Source organism: Homalodisca vitripennis, chromosome 4 (assembly GCF_021130785.1).
Source record: "Homalodisca vitripennis isolate AUS2020 chromosome 4, UT_GWSS_2.1, whole genome shotgun sequence".
NCBI classification, from domain to species: Eukaryota; Metazoa; Arthropoda; class Insecta; order Hemiptera; family Cicadellidae; genus Homalodisca; species Homalodisca vitripennis.
The window spans coordinates 25,066,867-25,086,385 of record NC_060210.1 but is presented as its reverse complement, the minus strand read 5'-3'; the positions used below and the strand labels follow the sequence as shown (position 1 = coordinate 25,086,385).

General features: G+C 36.1%; 1 protein-coding gene across 2 annotated transcripts in view; it reads right to left on the bottom strand.

Moving 5' to 3' along the window:
- The window catches only part of LOC124359058 (telomere length regulation protein TEL2 homolog), a 48,600-nt gene extending 30,723 nt beyond the window's left edge, over window positions 1-17,877 (bottom strand). Inside the window, exons 1-7 of one of the 2 annotated variants that reach the window (XM_046811463.1) lie at window positions 17,593-17,877; window positions 16,654-16,753; window positions 15,789-16,014; window positions 14,451-14,626; window positions 14,164-14,363; window positions 13,367-13,459; window positions 4,560-8,117 (exon numbers count right to left, since the gene is read on the bottom strand). In XM_046811463.1, the coding sequence (XP_046667419.1) occupies window positions 5,425-8,117; window positions 13,367-13,459; window positions 14,164-14,363; window positions 14,451-14,626; window positions 15,789-16,014; window positions 16,654-16,753; window positions 17,593-17,764 (3,660 nt within the window). In that variant the 5' untranslated portion in view covers window positions 17,765-17,877 and the 3' untranslated portion in view covers window positions 4,560-5,424. Of the gene's footprint in view, window positions 1-4,559; window positions 8,118-13,366; window positions 13,460-14,163; window positions 14,364-14,450; window positions 14,627-15,788; window positions 16,015-16,653; window positions 16,754-17,592 lie in introns of those variants that run through there. The other variant, XM_046811464.1, reaches the window with a different exon arrangement.
- Between the last annotated feature and the right edge of the window lie 1,642 nt (window positions 17,878-19,519).

Sequence of the window (19,519 nt, the reverse complement as noted above, 5' to 3'; positions counted from 1 at the left end):
CATGGCCGAGTTCATGCACGTGCGAGCTCGCAAATTTTATGGTGAACGAAGAGAAATTACCCGTTGTAAGGAGTTGCTCCGGTTTGAGAGTGAAAGTGTGGACTTCTTAGCCCATGAGTTTTTGCCTGAAAATGAAGAAACTAGAGGTAGCTCTATAACCAAGACAAAAGATGGAAGTTTTTTTGAGGTTTGTTGGTGATCCCGGATTTCAAAGTGGTATTGGCGAAGATATGGGCATACACCGAACAACTTTATGTAAGACAATTGATTCAGTTCTGAATAATATTGTGGAAAGATCGGGTAACTGGATTCACTTTCCTGCAAGGAATAATGAAATTAATGAAGCAAAACTGTTGTGGCAAAGACGTTTTCGCCTTCCTACAGTAGTTGGAGCTCTTGATTGCACAGACATCGAGATTAAAGAACCCACAAATTTTGGAGATGAGTACATTAATAGGAAGGGGTTTGCCAGTATCAGTGTACAAGCGACTTGTGATGCCCAAGAACGTTTCACAAGTGTTTGGCCGGGCAGCGTACATGATGCAAGAATTTGGAGAAGGAGTCCAATTAGAGATGTAATATCAAAATTTGATGGAGCTGCCTGTTTGCTTGGAGACTCGGGTTATGGAGTATCACCATGGATAGTAACACCTTTTAAGCCAGCTGCAGAAGATGCACAAGTGAACTTCAACATTGCGCATGCAAGGGAGAGAGTAATTATTGAAAGGTGCTTTGGACAACTGAAACAAAGATTTCCAATTTTAGGAAACTGTGTACGTGTTTCACTAGAAAAAGTCCCTAAAGTGGTTGTCTCTTGTGCAGTGTTGCATAATGTTTCAAAACATCTAAATGATGACTTTGATGCAGGCCAAGACAACTTTGAACCTGGAAACGAAGAAGTGGTTATGGACAATCCTTAGGTAGAAGACCGAGAAACTCGGCAGAGAGGAGAACTGACACGTTTGTTGATGATGGATTTGTTATAAGAATTAAATGAGTTGTACAAATAAAATATAGCCTATCCTGTATTTCTTTCCATCGGTGTCGGATTGAAGTAATTTCTTCAAAATTGAGAAGCAAGCAATACGTATGTAAAGCAATTGCTCAAGAATTTTCCGGAATCTTCTCCATTCATTGAGCAATTGCTTCATGAGTCAAGCACTTGTTTATTCACACCAAATTGAGAATATTCTTAAACTCATGGCTAGTGCTTCATAGGCATTGCTTCATTTTATTCACATCACTTATTAATTTGAATTTTGAAACTCCTACCAATTCCAAACTCTATGCTAATAGCAACTAGGAATAATAGACAGCCCAACACTGCTCTTCTTCTGTAAACACATCAATATGTTTATTTGGATTTTAACCGTAAATAAGAATGAATCCTAAGGATGAAATAATAATTTATTATCAGAATGTAAGAGCTTTGCGCACCAAAACGCATACACTATTTGAGTCTGTGTTAAGCGAGCAGTATGATATTATTGCCTTAACAGAAACGTGGCTGACAGAAAGCATTTGTGATAGGGAACTATTTGATAATCGCTATATTGTATTCAGACGAGACAGAAACCCACTGATAACAGGTAAGGAGCGGGGGGGAGGCGTATTGTCGGCAGTTCACGGGCGGCTACAAGCATGTGAGCTGTCTGTGACGGTTGGCGATCAGCTGATTCCCCGCGACCTTGAATCTATTTGGCTGCAAGTGCGCATGCCTCATTCAAATATATCTATTTGTATAAACATTGTTTATTTTCCACCTAACAGTAATCGTAGTTTGTATGATGACTACTTTAATTCTTTTGAGGATTTTAAAAGTAAGTCTATGTTTGATAATTTGTTAATATTAGGTGATTTTAATCTACCCGAAATTAATGGATTAAACTGTAATATGTTGTTTGGAAGCACTGTAGTTAAAAATCTATATCACTTTATGGCAATGCACGATCTTAAATCTCACAATGATGTTCTTAACTGTAACAGTATTACTCTTGATCTAATAATTAGTAATATCAAATCACTGTCTGTTGATTACTGTAACGGTCCTTTATTGCCTCTAGACGGGCACCATCCGCCGTTGTGTGTAGGTTTTCCTTTCAAACCCTTCCTTATTAATAATTTAACTAAAAATAAACTGATACTCAACACTTATTATTTTTTTAAGAAAGCTGATTTTTACAGTATGTTTAATAAATTTAGAGAATGTAATTGGGATGAAGTGTATAGTATAAATAACGTAGATAGGGCTGTGGATGTGTTCTATAAAACAATTTTTACCGTTTTTGATCAATGTGTACCTAAAAAACCATTAATCTTTAAAAGTAAATATCCGTGTTGGTTTACAAAGGATATTATTAATTCTATAAAGATAAAGAATAAATGTGCTAAGAAACGGAAATTCTCTAAATTCCATGAAAGTTTGTTTAAGGATCTCAGGAGAGGTGTTTAAATTGAAAATACAATTGGCTTATCGAGAATATATTCGAAACATTGAGTATTGCATTAATGTAGACTCTAAGTTTTTCTGGAGTTTTATAAAGTCCAGACGCTCTTCTTCTAATTTAGATTTGGGCTCTTTCGAAATGAAATTTAAAGACAAAGTGGTTCCAGTTGATCACATTTCCAATTCGTTTGCAGACTTTTTTTCTTCAGTTTTCTCGGTTAACTCCGGAAGTAAACCTAACAATATTAGTACTGAAAACTTATATAGGGAAAACAGCCAAGGGGTTTTGTTTACAGTTCTAGATGTGTTAGCAGCGATCAAAAAATTGAAATCAAAGAAATCTTCTGGACCTGACTGTATTCCTACATATATAGTAAAGGGTTGTGCTGAGGTGCTGTGTGATCCTTTGTGCTATTTGTTCAATCTATCTTTAAAAACCTGTATTTTCCCGGAGAAATGGAAGGAAGCTAAGGTGGTTCCCATTTTTAAATCAGGAAACATTGAAAACATTGAAAATTACCGTCCGATTTCATTGTTAAATACATTCGCTAAGATATTTGAATCACTTCTCTATAAATATATTTTTTATAACGTAAAATCTGATATATCTCCCCAGCAGCATGGCTTTCTTCCTTGTAAATCAACAGTCTCTAATCTAATGGAATTTTCTTTTGACGTAGCATCTGAATTGGATACTGGTGGCAAGGTTGATGTAGTGTATACAGATTTTTCTAAGGCGTTTGATAAAGTAGATCACGATATTTTGTTAAGTAAATTATCTTGTTTTAATTTATCCCCGCCATTTATTAGTTTTGTTGAGACTTATTTAAAGCTTTGTAGTCAGTTTGTTATGGTGTCTAACACTATGTCTAAAAAGTACATTAGCACTTCGGGTGTTCCCCAGAGATCTAACTTAGGCCCATTACTATTCTTGATATATATTAATGATCTTCCTAATTATTTAACACGGTCTAAATGCCTTTTGTTTGCCGATGATTTGAAAATATATAGAAAGATTCGAGACAATCACGACGTTGCTGAACTGCAATCAACGCTAAATTTACTTAGCCTTTGGTGCTTAGAGAACAACCTATTTTTAAATGTAAAGAAGTGTTTTGCGATGACTTATACTAGGAAAAAATATTTAACTCTACCAGAATACTCTATAAATGACACTAAGCTACTACTAGTGACTCATGTTAAAGATCTTGGCGTAATTTTTGACTCGGCTCTTACGTTTGAAAATCACCTTAATTTTATCATTAATGGATGCCATAGGATGTTGGGTTTTGTAATTAGAAACACGATGTTTTTTCATTCAATTAATCCTATCATTAAACTATACAATGCATTCGTAAGAAGTAGGCTGGAGTATTATGCAATAATTTGGACCCCTTATTCATTACATAGCATTGCTTCTTTGGAGCTAATTCAAAACAAGTTTCTAAGGTATTTATATTTTAAAAGATTTCATGTTTCTTGTGAGCGAAACCTGTCAACAACTGACTTAAGAAGTATTTTTTCTTTTGAAACTTTGTTAACAAGACGAAACCGATCTATTATTTTATACATTTATAAAATTTTACATAACTTAGTTGATAGTTCTTTTTTAGTTGGTAAGGTTTTTCTGCATGTCCCAAGAAATAATCTGAGACCCTCTTTGGTTTTTTTACACCACGTTGTAATACAGTGCAGTTTTATAATTTTTCATTTTTTAAAGGTATTAGGTTGTTAAACATGTATAAAAATGAATTGGATATATTTAATAATAATTTTAATTCATTTGTAAATAAGCTAAATATTATTTTTTAAACTTAAGGTAGTAACCTAGTTTTGTTAAAGTTTTAAATTGTTATTATGTATTGTATTATATTTTTATTTTTTCTCGTGCTGTAACAGAAACAGTTAATTTTTACTCAGCCTAATAATGATTTTGTAATTTAGTTTCTTCATATACGTACTTATAGTATATTATATTGTAAATAATTATTATTAACTTGTATTTTCAATATAGCTGTTTTGGGATAATGTTCCTGTAGCTATTGTACAAAATAAATAAATAAAATAAATAAAAAATATTGTTTATCTTGGTAAATGTTTGGGGATACACTCCAACACAAAGGTAGTTCTGAGCTGACATCATTTAATTTTATATTGTCTCAATCCTTACTTTTTGATATACAAACAGGACTTCACTGGCATTGTTTCTTGCTCACCCATACGGGTCAGGTAATAAAAAACTAATATTGATATAAATACATTTTTATTTTTTTTATTTCAAACAGAACATTAAAAAATAGTAAAGTTTCTATTAAATATGAAATATGATAAATAAAATTCACTAATCCAAAACAGCAACTAGCTCACAAAGACACAAGTAACACTTAATATATATAAAATTTATTAGGAAATGGAATGGTTCATAGTTTTAGACTACAGTTGTTTGCAGTATAAATGCTAGTTCACTAGGTGATCTAAGCTATGACCAACTAACAATCCTGAGACACAATGAATAGTTGTCAATGTAAAAGACATACTTAATAAAAAGATTGAAACTATAATAAACATTATTATAATTTAGTTTCTTAAATCAGATTTTAAAGATCAGGTTGTAAATTATCTTTTGAGTTGAAAAGTATTTCATTGTATTGTGTACTTGCGTATTTGTTTTACTTAAGAAAAAAATGCAAATTCACAATGCCTTATTGCATGACACATCTTAGAAAATAATTATGCATTATCATCCTTTTTAACTAGATAAAATATTATTAAATGGTTTACAGCACTAACAGCAATGTGCATATATTTAAGCATAAAAAAGAAACTATTTTACTATTTTACAAACATTTATATATAAAATAATATTATCATGTTTAGGAACCAAAGCACATGACTTTATGTATATGGTTTATTCCATATAACTAATAATAAACTAATACAAATATCTGTAATATTAAGGAAGAACATAAAACACATTATTATTTGCTCAACACATTACCAATTAATATACTAACTTGAGCAGCAAAAGATCTGCACTGATCATCGACTTCGCAGTTGTGCCCCCCAACAACACCGAGAGAACTAACAACATTTTCAAGCCACAGGCGAGCCTCTAACATCTCGTCGAGCAGTTCAGATGTCAGTCTAGAAGCAGGCACGGCAATCACAACAGCTGCCAAACAACCGATCACGGCTTCCCTGATCCGAGCTTCCTCGTGAAACCTGAAGCTCCATGTAGCTTCTATCAGCTCTTTCCCCATCCTTGTTGCAGCTGTTGAATTGACAGAAGACGCGACTATCAAAGCACAAGTTTTTAAAAAATGTACCAACAGATGACGGCATTCTTCTCTGGAACTTGTTTCAACATCTGCAGAATATACGATCCCAGGACTTATTCTGCCTGTTCCTCGCAGAAGAGGGAAGAAGAAAGAGCCAGCAACATTTGCGAATTTATTTTCAAATCCTTTCTTGGGTGTCTTTTTAGGCTGGCAGAATGTTCTCGTGTGACTCGCTATACGGGCTTGAACTACACTGCGCCAGTCTGATTCCTTTACATTCGATGTATTAGGAAGTGCTACTGTCTTCTCTTGTTTATCTGAACTCTTCGGAGAGGATAAAACTCTTGCAGCTGCTGATAGTATATCCAACATAAACATTCTTTGTGCAATTGAGTATTTGCCGATATCTTCATGAAACTGTTTGCAAAGGTACTGCGCTGCAGCTTCAGGACACACAACAACTATTGCCACAGCACTGGAGAATCTCAGGGTGTCGAAGTTCTCACAGTACACTCTCCTTTCCAGACATAACAGGATGTCCAAGAGATCTATACCCAAAGATACATCATCATCAGGAAGCTGTTTATATATCAACTCTTCACAGACTTCCAAAGACCCGACCCAAATATCTACATCATTATCATCTCTTAATCCTTCTAGTAAATCTCTGAGGTACTTTGGTCTCTTTGTGACAGCAGCTTTCACATCGTTTGATAGGTCATATGGAACTAGGTCATCGTCACTGTCTAATTCTGATTCACTGCCCTCTTCCAAGACATGAGCACCCTGTTCCTTATTATTCTTTATCAATTTGGAAGCCTCTATATTACTGTCAGTTTTATAACGATCAGAGGGGATAGGTATTTCACACTCAACTTCCTTAATAATGTTTTCTAATAAATCGTCACCTCTGCTCTTAAGGGTCGTTATCTTTTTCTCATTGTTTTCACCAACATCGAATTTGTACTCACTTAAATTTCTAATGATATCAACAACAGTTGAATTTTCACTTCTTACTTTAGAGAAATCAAACTCAAGGTTAACTCTTTTATCTTTTTCTTCCACAAACCTGTTGAGATGGCGAACAATACACTCTGTGGTGATCATTCCCATAACTCTGACTCTTTCGGTTGTGTTCTCCAGGTGTGAAGGCATGCCACGGAACAGACTTGTTTGTAATGCACTCTTGAGAGAGTTGTGCAGAGGCAGATTGAGAAAATTGCACAGGTAATTAAACCCTAGTACAATCAACTTTGATAAGAACAAGTGCTGCTCTTGAGGTGTATGTTGCATGGCACTTTTATCTCCCCAAACAGTAAGCAGTTGAAGTAGGAGACATGGAAGAGCACTGGTGACGTCTACAATGCCATCTGTTTTGCTTGCTGTATATTTGGTAACACTTCCTAAAAACGCTATTAAATTTGTTAAGATTTTGCAATTTTCATGGAATGTGAGCAAAGGAATCTTGTGGCAAAGTACATATTTCCAGCTGGATATTTCAAGCAATTCAGGGCTCAAAAGAAGAATTGTTGATTTTTCTGAACATGTCTTAAGGATCAAGATACTAGCTATTTCTACACTTGTAGTTTCCATAAATTCTAACAATGTATTGGCAGTTTGGCAAAATGAGGATTCTCTTTCAGTACACCAATAGTCCAACACTTGGAAAAATGAAGATAGAGACGGATTCAGTTTGTAGTTTGTTATAACTCTACTTAGAAAAACTGACAACGGTCTAAAATTCAATTGGGTATCTTCTTTGATCATGCTCATATATACCAAACTTTTTGCAACATGTACTAGTATATTTTTTATGTATATTTCGGGGGTAAAAAATCTATCCATTTTACCTTTTAGCTTGTTGGCTACTCGATTCGGTAAGGAAACAATCAGTTGTACACATTCATCCCATCGTGTCATGAAGGATTCAGCAATAATATCGTCCTCAAAGTTCCGCTTGCAGGCAGATATCACTGCTGAAGTAAGGTGATCACTCAACAAAATACCTTTAAACATCTCCAAAATGAAGTCCAACTTAACAGAAGGTCCCTGGCAGCTTCTCATCTCATCACAGAGGGACATCAAACTCTCATGAAGCATGATGTCAGAACCGCTCTCGACAACGAATAGTTGCTTCAAACAACCAGAGAGTCCGAACTTCTTGAGCCACTCAGTGTTAAATCGTCGAAGTACTTCCGAGAGAAGTTTTCCGTAACAGATTTCAGTGAACTTGTCCCAGTCATAGAGAGGAGAGTCCGTGCCAACGATTCGTTGAGGAGTCAGAGGCCCTGGCAGGAACATTGTCACTTTCTCCATCTCGGCTCTTGGATTTGTGTTTTCTCTCAAGACTCTCAGCAGAGTTTTTGATGCCTCCATTAATCGATCTGCACCAACTGTAAGTTGAAAAACTAACTGGATTTGATCAACATTGTTCCAACTGATCAACATTTAAAACAATTACTAAGACTGAGATGTAACTTAATTTTAAAACTGAACATGAAACAATACGGTCAACTAAGAACACAGAATATCAATTTTATTCACAAAACGATCAAGTCTAGATTTATACACATCTTAAGTATATTTTGTATAACTTCACTGAACAGAATTTTAAAATCTCGATTTGATTCCCTATTCTTGAATTGTAATAGCGTTCTTTAGACTACAATTAATTTGAATAAAAACAATACAAAACAAAATTCTACTATTCTTGGACTAATCATTTCTTACAATTAGTTCCAGGCTCTTCTGGAAATGGAATCTTTCTGATTCATGCTTTTAACGTTCCAGATTCAGAGCTAGTGCCAGGAGACAGTTCCAGATGTTCCGTCCCAGTTATTGCCTTACATTATTTATTTCCGAGCTGATTTTGTACCAAAATGTATAGTACAAACTTGATTCAGAAAACTTTGATAACTATTTGAGATGTAAGATGTCCCACTACATAGATAACTAATGATATTTACAACTTAATTTTTAAGCACAACATCTCTGTTTAACTCGTTTTTGTCAATGATATATATCTTTTTATATACACAGAACCATAGCAGCAATTAAAACTGTAAATCCTCTCATAAATTATTGACAGCATTGCTCATCAAAATAAACTAAACAATTGATTTTTAAAATATTTTCTTTAAATCACGAGTATGATGATTAATATTTTTGAAAATTCCTTTAGAATCATAAAATCATCACATATCAGAAGCTAAAACATAATTAGATATTGAGAAAGTAGGACTTTAAACAGTAAAATAAACCATTAGTTTAAGGAGTTTCCTTACTTTAATACAAACACTATCAAGGATTGATAAATATTATTAGTCCTTCTGAATAGTCCAGTAGAGCGACAGATATCAACTGAAATTTTGTCTTTACCTGTGAACTAGATCAGAACATTTACCAGCCGCTTAACAGTGCCAGAATTCCGCCAGAATCAACTTGGCATGTTTGTTAAACTGTTCCAACTAAACATGAAGCTCCAAAGAAGTGAACCGTTCCGGGAACATCGTTACTCAGAACATTGTTAAGGAACTAGTTCCAGTTCTTTAAGCACATCTCTAATTAGTATTAACTTTAAAACTGTTGGGTATAAAAAATAAATAATAATTTTTGCAACCTACTGACTCTATATAATAGTCTCCTGCCATACCATGTACTGCTACTAGCCAGATGACAATAATGCGGGACAGTTTAATTACACTCCTGACTCATCGACCAACAACTACAGACAGCAATACACGACATTATTTCAAATGACAACATTATTCATAGTCCACTCGTATGGCATCACCGTGGCTACACAGCTGGATTAGTCAGTAATCAACATTACCTACAGTATTAGAAATCTCATTCAGTCAAATGATTATTTCTGTAAAAGTATTTTAGTTCAGAACACCAATAATGTATAAATTGTCTAGTACACAATTTACAACTACGAGGCATGTTTTTAAGTAAGGTCCATTTGAACATAAGTACACACAAAAGGTTATTTAAAAAAAAGTAAATTTATTTTAAAAAGTACATGCTTCACTCTATTTTTCGACATAGTTGCCAAGTTTGTTCAAACACTTATCATTCGTCCCAACCAATTTTAAAATGCCCTATTCATAAAAACTTGGTGCCTGCCCCGATAACCAAGAGTTCACTGCCGTTTTCACGTCATCATCATCATTGTAACGGTTGCCACTGAGGTGTTGTTCGAGGCGGAGGAACAGATGGTAATCACTCGGTACAAGATCAGGACTGGACTGTAGGTTTTGACTGTCGGTGGTCAAAAACTTCCCAGCGAAAACTGTTCAATAAATCGCAGTGTGATGTCTTGCATTGTCATGGAGAAGAACAATTCCCTTTGTCAGCATGCCGCGTCTGCATTGATAGTGGTTCCTCGTTGCACAACGTCGAAGAATTAAACACCATGCCCACTCCAAAACACTGACGCCATGTTGTTCTTGTTATTCAAGAACTTCATAGCACACTCAGTTTTGGGACCCAAAGGAAGCACATTTATCTAAACTTAAGGTGTTCAGAAACAGTGTTGTAAAGCACTGATCTCGACACATCAAGAAATTTACTTGAGAGACCTTTCATTGTGAACCACCTGTTCTCACTAATCCTTTTTGTTTTCCTTGGGGCGGCCTACTGCCATGCACTTAAGCCTCAAGGGCTTTTTGCGCACCCCGGAAACACTACCATGAAGCCCACCAGTCTACAACTTCAGCAGTTCGACAACCTGCCGAAAACAACCTATCAAGTCCTCCTGGGAAAATTCACCACCCCTGTCCAAGCTACCAAAGATGGCATACCGCTCTCTTGCTATTGCAGGGCAATCAAAGAGCAGGTGCTCAGCAGTCTCCTCCTGCTCATTACACCTTCCACAGAGCGGATCCTCCTGAAGGATACCAACTCTGTGAAGATGCTTCCTCAGGTGACCATGCCCCGTAATGAGACCAATGACCTTAGAAGACATTGATCTGTTTAATGAGAGAAGGTCCGAAGCCACCTTGGAGGAAGGTGACTGTAATACCATTCTACTCACTCTCAAACCCGGATGCAACCTCCACCTTCTCCCATGCTCCGCGCGAATCCATTTCGAGACAACCCTAGAGGATTCACACCTTGGAACACCGCAGAACGGTTGAGGGCCCGTCATAATTGTCGCTGAGCCCTGGTTGGCCAGGGCATCAGCTCTTTCGTTCCCAAGGATCCCCTCATGACCAGGAACCCAACAAACGGTTACATTGTTGATTCTGGCAAGGGAGGAAACGGTCTGATAGCAATCCCAAACCAGTTTGGATTTGATCACGTAAGAATCCAGCGCCATCAGCGCTGCCTGACTGTCCGTGAAAATGTTAATCGTCTTGCCCCTATATCGCAGACGAAGATTCTCACGAGCACATTCCATAATAGCTGCGACCTCCGGTAGAAAGACTGTCGGATACGGACCCATAGGAACCACCAGCTCCCTACATGGTCTCACTCCCAGAATTCCAGCGCCTGTGCCGCTTTTTGTTTTGGAGCCGTCTGTATACCATTCGAGCTCCGCTGGTGGAAGAGGTTTCTTCCCCTCTGACCAATCAGCCCTTGAGGGTAAAATAATCCTAAAGGGTTTGTCAAAGGACAATTTTTGTGGCATCTGATCAGAGATCATGTGCAAAACATCCTCCTGTATCAGAGTGCTAATTCTGCAGTGCCCACCGCTGCAGCCCGACCAGAGTCCCATTTGCTGAAGACAGTAGGCGCTCCTCCCGGCCATAGCTCGAATGAAAATGTCCAGGGGGGCGAGATTAAAACAACAGTCCAGAGCCGCGCCTGGCGCACTAGGAAAAGCCCCAGTGATAGCAAGGCAGGCCATCCTTTGGATACCCGCCAGACGAGCTTCCACCGTCTTGGCCTCCGTTTTTGGCCACCATACGACAGCTCTGTACATTAGTGCAGGTCTGACCACGGAAACATAAAGCCAGTACAAGAGCCTCGGCTTCAGTCCCCAGGGCCCACCTATCACACGTCTGCATTGCATTAGAGACCCCTTACCCCTGGCAATGACCCTTTCTAGATGAGGTCCCCAGTTTAGAACCCTATCTAGGATCACGCCCAGGTACTTGACCTCACTAATCCTTGCTTTAACTGAAGCCACCACATCATCTGCAACAAAGAAGGGCGACCGGAGCGGTCCTCATCATGGACGTTGTCATGGCCATCTTTGAATTGTCGTACCCACTTATGCACTTTGCTTTCACTCATAACAGTATTACAGTACACTTCACATATCTGTCGATGCAGGCAGGTTCCTTGCTGATAAAAGCCGTATCACTGAGTGAACCTCACAAGTGGCAGGCGAGTTGATAGTCTTAAACACTTTGAAAGCACAGAACAGAACAGGTTAGCTGTAGAGCTGAAACTGAGTACAGTTGTTCCTGACGCATGCCGGTAAACGACGAACACACGCTCATTTCAGTATGCGCACAAACTACTAGTGTCTACAACAAAATGGACCTTACTTAAAAAACACGCTTTGTATATTATTTTGTCAACTGACACCCAAATTCGAACTTTGAGTGCTTAATAGCAACAAAAGCTTGTCAAGTTAGTAATCATTATTATTTATCAACATAAAATAGAAACATGTTACAGTGGAAAATTATATTGATTTTAGTATTTAAAATAAAGGAAATGCATGTATTTTTTAATTTGCAAGTTAGTATTTTTAGATATGGAATAATATTTTTCTTTTACAAAAATCATTATGAACTATTAGAAAAAGATGTAAATTGTGTATTAAAATAATGTTTACTAAAAGCAAACTTTTAATTTTAATTTATTACTTATTTCACTTTACTTTTTTATCTAAATTGAACTGTTATAATTGTTTGTTTGTAAATTATTTTTATTGTATACAGAAGAATGTCTTTTTAAAATGTTTTTAATTTTATGGTTTTATAAAAAACATTAAAATAGTTATAAGAGTAAAACCAAACTCTTACATTTTCACTAACTGTTTAAATTCTGCTAATACTAACTAATAAATAATAACTCAATGTGTTAAAATGTTACAGATTAATCTAATAATCATATTTATTTACGTTTATTATCTTTTATTAACTACTGTTATGATGGTTACAAATAATGGTTAAAATAGATACTTTGTTCATAACTCAATTTATTCAATGATGATCTTGAGTACTTAAAAATAAAAAATAGGTGGAGGAGGAATTCAGTGAAAATCAGATCCAGATTCAGATATTAAAGTTTGGATCCAATTGGATCTTTGCGGACCAACAAATTTGTAGTCTGATAACAGTTGATTAAATCCTTTTATAAACTTAATTTTATTAATATTTACTGATTGGTAAAATATACCAATCATTAGATGTTTTATTTGTTATCAATTATTATAATTCCACTTGATTGTGAGCAATGACTGATTTATTCATCAGTTTAAGCTACAAACAGTTGTCCTGATTCTGCACTTTTTTCACAAAATATCTCAGATTGTCTAATATTTAGAAATGTTTATTAATATTCTTATATGCAACATTCTTTACTAGAAAGGAAACATTCTCATTAAAAGCCTGAGCTTGTTCCAAACGCATAATACCTCCTTGTCTACGATTGTGCTAAAAGTAATAATCAGTTTAATTACCTTGGATTGGAGCAAAGTCATCAAGAGGGTTTATTGCAGGGCTGGAGGGTGAGTTGAGACCCATCAACAGATCAGCATTTGATACTTGGGTTCCTGTAAATAAAACATTTCAGTAAGAACTTTCACACTGCATATCAGTTGTGTGATCAGAAAACTAAGAAAGACTGAGGGTGAGCCTGGTGCTAACATGTTAACCCATTCAACCACTAAATTTCTAGCGCCCGGTAGGCCACAGGAATTCAATTCTGCTTAACAATTATTATCTTGTATTGTTGCTGTACTCTTCGTAAGTGTACATACTATTGTCAGTAATATAATTATTACTAACAAATCTTAATTGACATCTAACATAAATTCATATGTGATTGCATCCCAATGCTTTAGTCTTTTTGCTTGTCCTGTCTCTACATAAAATAAAAAAACAAAAGGAAAAAGTTTTTCCAAACATATATACCAAGTGAACATACAAGTTGGTGTTTAAACAAGTTTGGATGAAACTACCAAGTATCAGTGACAAAAAATCTTTTTGCTTGCCCCAACTATCTTTAATTAATATATATTTTTATTGTTTTAAAAATGGTGCTTCGTTTGATTAAAACTTACTTTTCACCATTATTTTGTAATAAGTTATAAATATATCTCCAAAAATGTTGCATTTTTTTACTGAAAGAGCACAGCATTTTATTCACACAATAGCAGATGTTTATTTTAAATATTACACATTAACAATAGATTTTCTGCCTTAACAAGAGTCTACCTGATTTGAGATTTAGATAAAGCAAACATCACAAGATCACCTGGTGCTTTGCCATTGGCAACAATGGGAGTGAAGGCTGGCGTTGGAGTGAAGGCAGGCGCGGGAGTGAAGGCAGGCGCAGGAGTGAAGGCAGGCGCAGGAGTGACAGGGCTGAGCGCCGAGAGGGGGGCGACCGCCGGGCTGTTAACTCCACCACTGAAGGCAGACGAGAAGTCTGCAAACTCGTCTACTTTGCTCTCACTGTAACAAGAAACAACAGTGAGCACCTCACGCACGGTTGTACCCATAGGTAAGTTCCAATCGACACAGAGAAGAGAGATGACATACCTGACGTCACTGGTGCCGAAAGCTGTGGAGAAATCACCAAAAGCTGGAGAGGAGTCAGTGCCACGAGGGTTGAACAAATCGTCTGAAGGGGTAGAGGAGGGGGTCGAGACCGGTGGGGGGTCACTGGATAGACCCAACAAGTCACTCTTCACTACTGGTGTTGATGGTGCTTGTACCTGGTTACCAATTTTCATTAGTTACTACTAGTAAAGATTTATAATTTTAGTCAAAGTTGCGTTTTCCATATTCCTTTAATTTCAGAACTGTTTAGTATGAGTTTAAAGAGAGTATTTTTTTGTTTTCGATTTTTTTTAGGTGATTTCGTTTTACTACAGTAGATGTGATATAAAACCACCCAATTAAAGGTTATTGAAGTTTTTGTATTTATACAGAAATTAATTTTACCACGCACAAGAGTTATATTTACAAAATATAAAAATAAAATATAAGAATAAGATAAAAAATTCAGTATTTCCGTATTTTCTCATAAACATACTAGGGTGCACAATAGGTACAATTTAGTAACATTACATAAATCTCCTCAGAAATCTCTGATGGTATGAAAGTAGTGAAAATAGTCGGACACACAAAGTGGATTGTCGCAATCCCGGCACATCGTATCCCGGCGCAGACGCTGAACAATCTGCACATGTGGCATGCTCTCTTCAGCTTTTCCTTCTTATCTGTAGCTGGGGTGGTGGCAGGAAAATCCCGAGTAGTAAGTCTCAGGGGAGCATCTTAGCCAAAAATTCGTCTGCAAGTCTTTCTCACGCCATTTTACGTAATCAGTAATGACACAAACAGCATTTATTTACTTACGGCAAACACAACTGAACGTTTTCAATCAGGGCAACCAGTACAGTAAAAGTGAAAATACAACCTGTATTCAATACAAACAGAAATAGAATCAGCTGATTACTTAGAACAACTAAATAATGAATTCCGTCATATGGCCTGAATATTGTGGATTGGGTCTGAAGAAATAAATAAAAGAACAACTGCAATCTAGTTGGAACGACAAAAACTACTTGAAACTGTTTCTTATTTATTCCACTAAATCGCATTCATATTCAAGCGAGAGATTATTCATCATAAAACATTATTGTGAAAACTGTTTAGCACCATAGTGCTTCCCGCACGGCTATCAGGATCACTGTGGGGCACTCCAGAGTTTGTTGTGGGATTATTAGTCAAAGGGTTAAATTCATACTGTATGACTAAGCCTTTAAAAAATGTGTACGATATTTACAGATTTGTATCAATTTTGAAGCTATTTAGTTTATTCTCAAGAGAAAATTTCAATATTTAAATAGAATATCAATTATGTAAATGGTTTACCTGGATTTTTCCATAATTAGCTGCCGCACCTAAGTCTACTTTCTTGGTGGGGGTAGAGGACTTAGGTTTAGTTCTGATTGGAGTTGTTATCTTGCCTATCGTTGGAGCAGGACTGGAGTCTATGCTCTCGGAATCCTTGTACTCCTTGGCAGGGGAAGATTTGCGGAAATGTCGTGGTGGTGGGAAACCAGAATCAGGGTCAGAATCATAGTGTTCCCCATCATCACTGGAAACATTTACAATAACTCAATATTACGCTAAAACTAATTAAAACGTATATAGCAAACTTAATACTACTACAATAATAATAATATACATCGTAAATATTAAAAAGTTCCAAATAAGGCAGTTTTTTAATTTTGCATTAGTCACATTCAGTTCTTGATTCCTGACAATAAGTATATAAAATTTCCACCTTTTTGCAGCTGAAATTCTCCTTGTGTCCATATAAGTTTTTAGAATTCCTTCACTGCCCTAAATCCTTTTATGCCTGTTTTTAATGTAAGAATTTGATACTTTCTATAATAAAAAATATTTATATTACTTTAAAAATAATAGTAATTTAAGTTTTGCATCTGTCTCTACGTGTTGTATTTCATGTTCATGAGCAACTATTCAGTCATGGATTTTTAGTATAGGTGTGATAAAGTATTAGCTTATAAGCCTATAAAAAAGATAATTTATAAAATTAAGAAATGTAGTTTGAATAATGATAACTATACAGAATCTTTGGATACCATCAGTTAAAATCTCCACACATGATTTGACACGTTATAAAAGTGACTTAGGATTTATTTGTGAAACAAGTATGGCATATAAACCCTCTCACAATAATGGTAATGTGAGACACACTACAAACACAAACCTGTTAGGCGAGTCTTCTCTCCCTCCTCCTCTATCCTGGTCCCACTCTCCAATTTCTTCTTTCCTCCACCTCGGCGTGTCATCCCATCTCTCACCACCTCCTGTACAAGTTATAGCCCTCTCTCACTCATCTTCACCACACACAAGTAGACAAAACAATGTATACTGCTGGATAATTATGTTATCCAATCAACAGAGCAATAAATGATGAACCTTACTACTTCAATATGTCCCTTTACTATCCAAATTTATTATACATTTATAAACAACAGGTCAACTTTATATTTATGAAACTAATGTTTTAAATATTATATCAACAAATTATTACAGAAACCAGTGGCATGACAAGACTTGCCTTGTGGGGGGGGGTGGCGGGGGTTGAACCTGATTGAAGGGGACATCACACCAGGACTTATGGAATAAAGCTAAAATTAAATGAATTAGATAGGCCAAATCCAGAGCACAACATTTAATGATATCTTTCAAACAAGCCGAACTGCTGTATATATATATATAAGGGCTATACGGGAGGGGAGGGTGAAGGTTTTATTCCCTCATTCCTCCCCTTGGTTATGCCCTTGAGAAACTATATTAGAAAATTCCTAATCACTTTTCCACGTTCACCAACTGTACTTGTTTATTTATTATTGGTAATTATAATCTTATGTTATTAAGGTTTTACTTTTAAAATTATCATGTAATATTCCATGACAATGTCAATTACACCAGTTTTTTGTCTAAATTCTGAATCTCAGTATAATAAATATTGCATGCATGCTTAAGGCATTAACGAGGCACATAGCTTTTAACTCTTAAAACATTTTGCCAGGTCTGCTTTGTGTAAAATGTATAACCAAGTTTGAAGAACACTGATAGGAGTATAGCAACTAAGTTCCTATGTTTAAACAACAAAACTAGCCTTCTTGCTATAATCACTCACCACCCAAACCATGTATTCCCATGGCATCACTAGACATGCCCACGTATTTGTCCTTGTTTTTCTTCGCTTTCTTACGCTCTTCTCTAAGTTTGTCATCGTCCTGAATGAAATCTATCAGCTCTTTTACTTTATGCCTGTGAACAAAATTATGCATATACATTGGTCCCAGCATTCAATAGATCAAAATTTTGGCTAAGTATAATTGTAACCAGTATTTTAAAGCTGGGCCAAAAACATCCACACCATATGGACCTAAGAGCCAGGCGTACTGGACACAATTTTGATTTTAAGAACAACGTTAAACCTCATACACTATTACTCCCTTACAAATGGTCAGTCACCAGGGCCTGCACCTAAAATTGCTGAACATGGTCATCAACATCAGGAGAAAATCTCAACAACTTCCAGCTTGGCAGAGGAGCTAGAAATGGTCAGACAAAGTGTCCAAAAATATGAAGATCTAGAAGAAACAGACATGGAAACCTCTTTGACCATAGCGGCTGAAGCTGGCAACTTCCTACTGAAGGAGAACAATAATCTCAAAAGAGACATTCAGATATTGTCAAAACAAAAATCCTCATTAGAAGATACTTTTGCAGGGTTGGAGTTGAAGCTGGAAGAAATGACTGAACAAGAAAAAACATTTTTGCACAAAAATAGAAACCCTGCAGGAAAAAATTGCATGAAACATTGGCTCAACTGGAAAAGGAAAAACAGCACAGATTAGAATTACAAAACTTATTTGAAGAGAATGACAGAATGCAAACCTTTTCACTAGATGAACAAAAGAAAAAAATACTGGATCTTGAAAAATTAAATCAACATCTGACAAAAAAAACACAATAATTATACAGATTTAAAACTAAGTTTTAACAAGATTGAAAAGTCAGATCAATTTCAAGATACTAAAATGCTCAAAGACATAGGAACTCAAACAGTCCATGAAGAAACACCTGTCATAAACTCCAGCAGCCTCGCTCTGACAGAATTAGCTCAAGTGAAGACGAGACAAGATCGAATGGAGGACGTTGTTAAAGAACTACAAGAACAGCTTAAGACTCTAAATTTATCTAAACTCCCCAGCGCAAGTGAATTGACTGCACCAGGAATTAACACACATATATCTGGTCCAAGAACGTCAAAAACAAGACATTTTGTGCCAAAACAAGTTTTTTCTGATAGGAAAAAGACTGCTTTTAGCATCTCGCTTCAGGCAGCCAAATACAACACTAAAATTGACACAGTTGGAGCCAGACAAACCACTCATAAAAAACTGAATTATACAACACCCCTTCCAGAACAACCTGACTGTTCTACAGAAATTGACATAGTTGGAGCCAGACAAACCACTTATAAAAAACTGAATGATGTAACACCCCTTCCAGAACAACCTAATTGTTCTACAGAAATTGACATAGTTGGAGCCAGACAAACCACTCATAAAAAACTGAATTATACAACACCCCTTCCAGAACAACCTAACTATTCTACAGAAATTGACATAGTTGGAGCCAGACAAACCACTTATAAAAAACTGAATGATATAACACCCCTTCCAGAACAACCTAACTGTTCTACGGAAATTGACATAGTTGGAGCCAGACAAACCACTTATAAAAAACAGAATGATATAACACCCCTTCCAGAACAACCTAACTGTTCTACGGAAATTGACATAGTTGGAGCCAGACAAACCACTCAGAAAAAACTGAATGATATAACACCCCTTCCAGAACAACCTAACTGTTCTAACGGAAATTGACATAGTTGGAGCCAAACAAACCACTTATAAAAAACTGAATGATATAACACCCCTTCCAGAACAACGTAACTGTTCTACGGAAATTGACATAGTTGGAGCCAGACAAACCACTTATAAAAAACTGAATGATATAACACCCCTTCCAGAACAAACCTAACTGTTCTA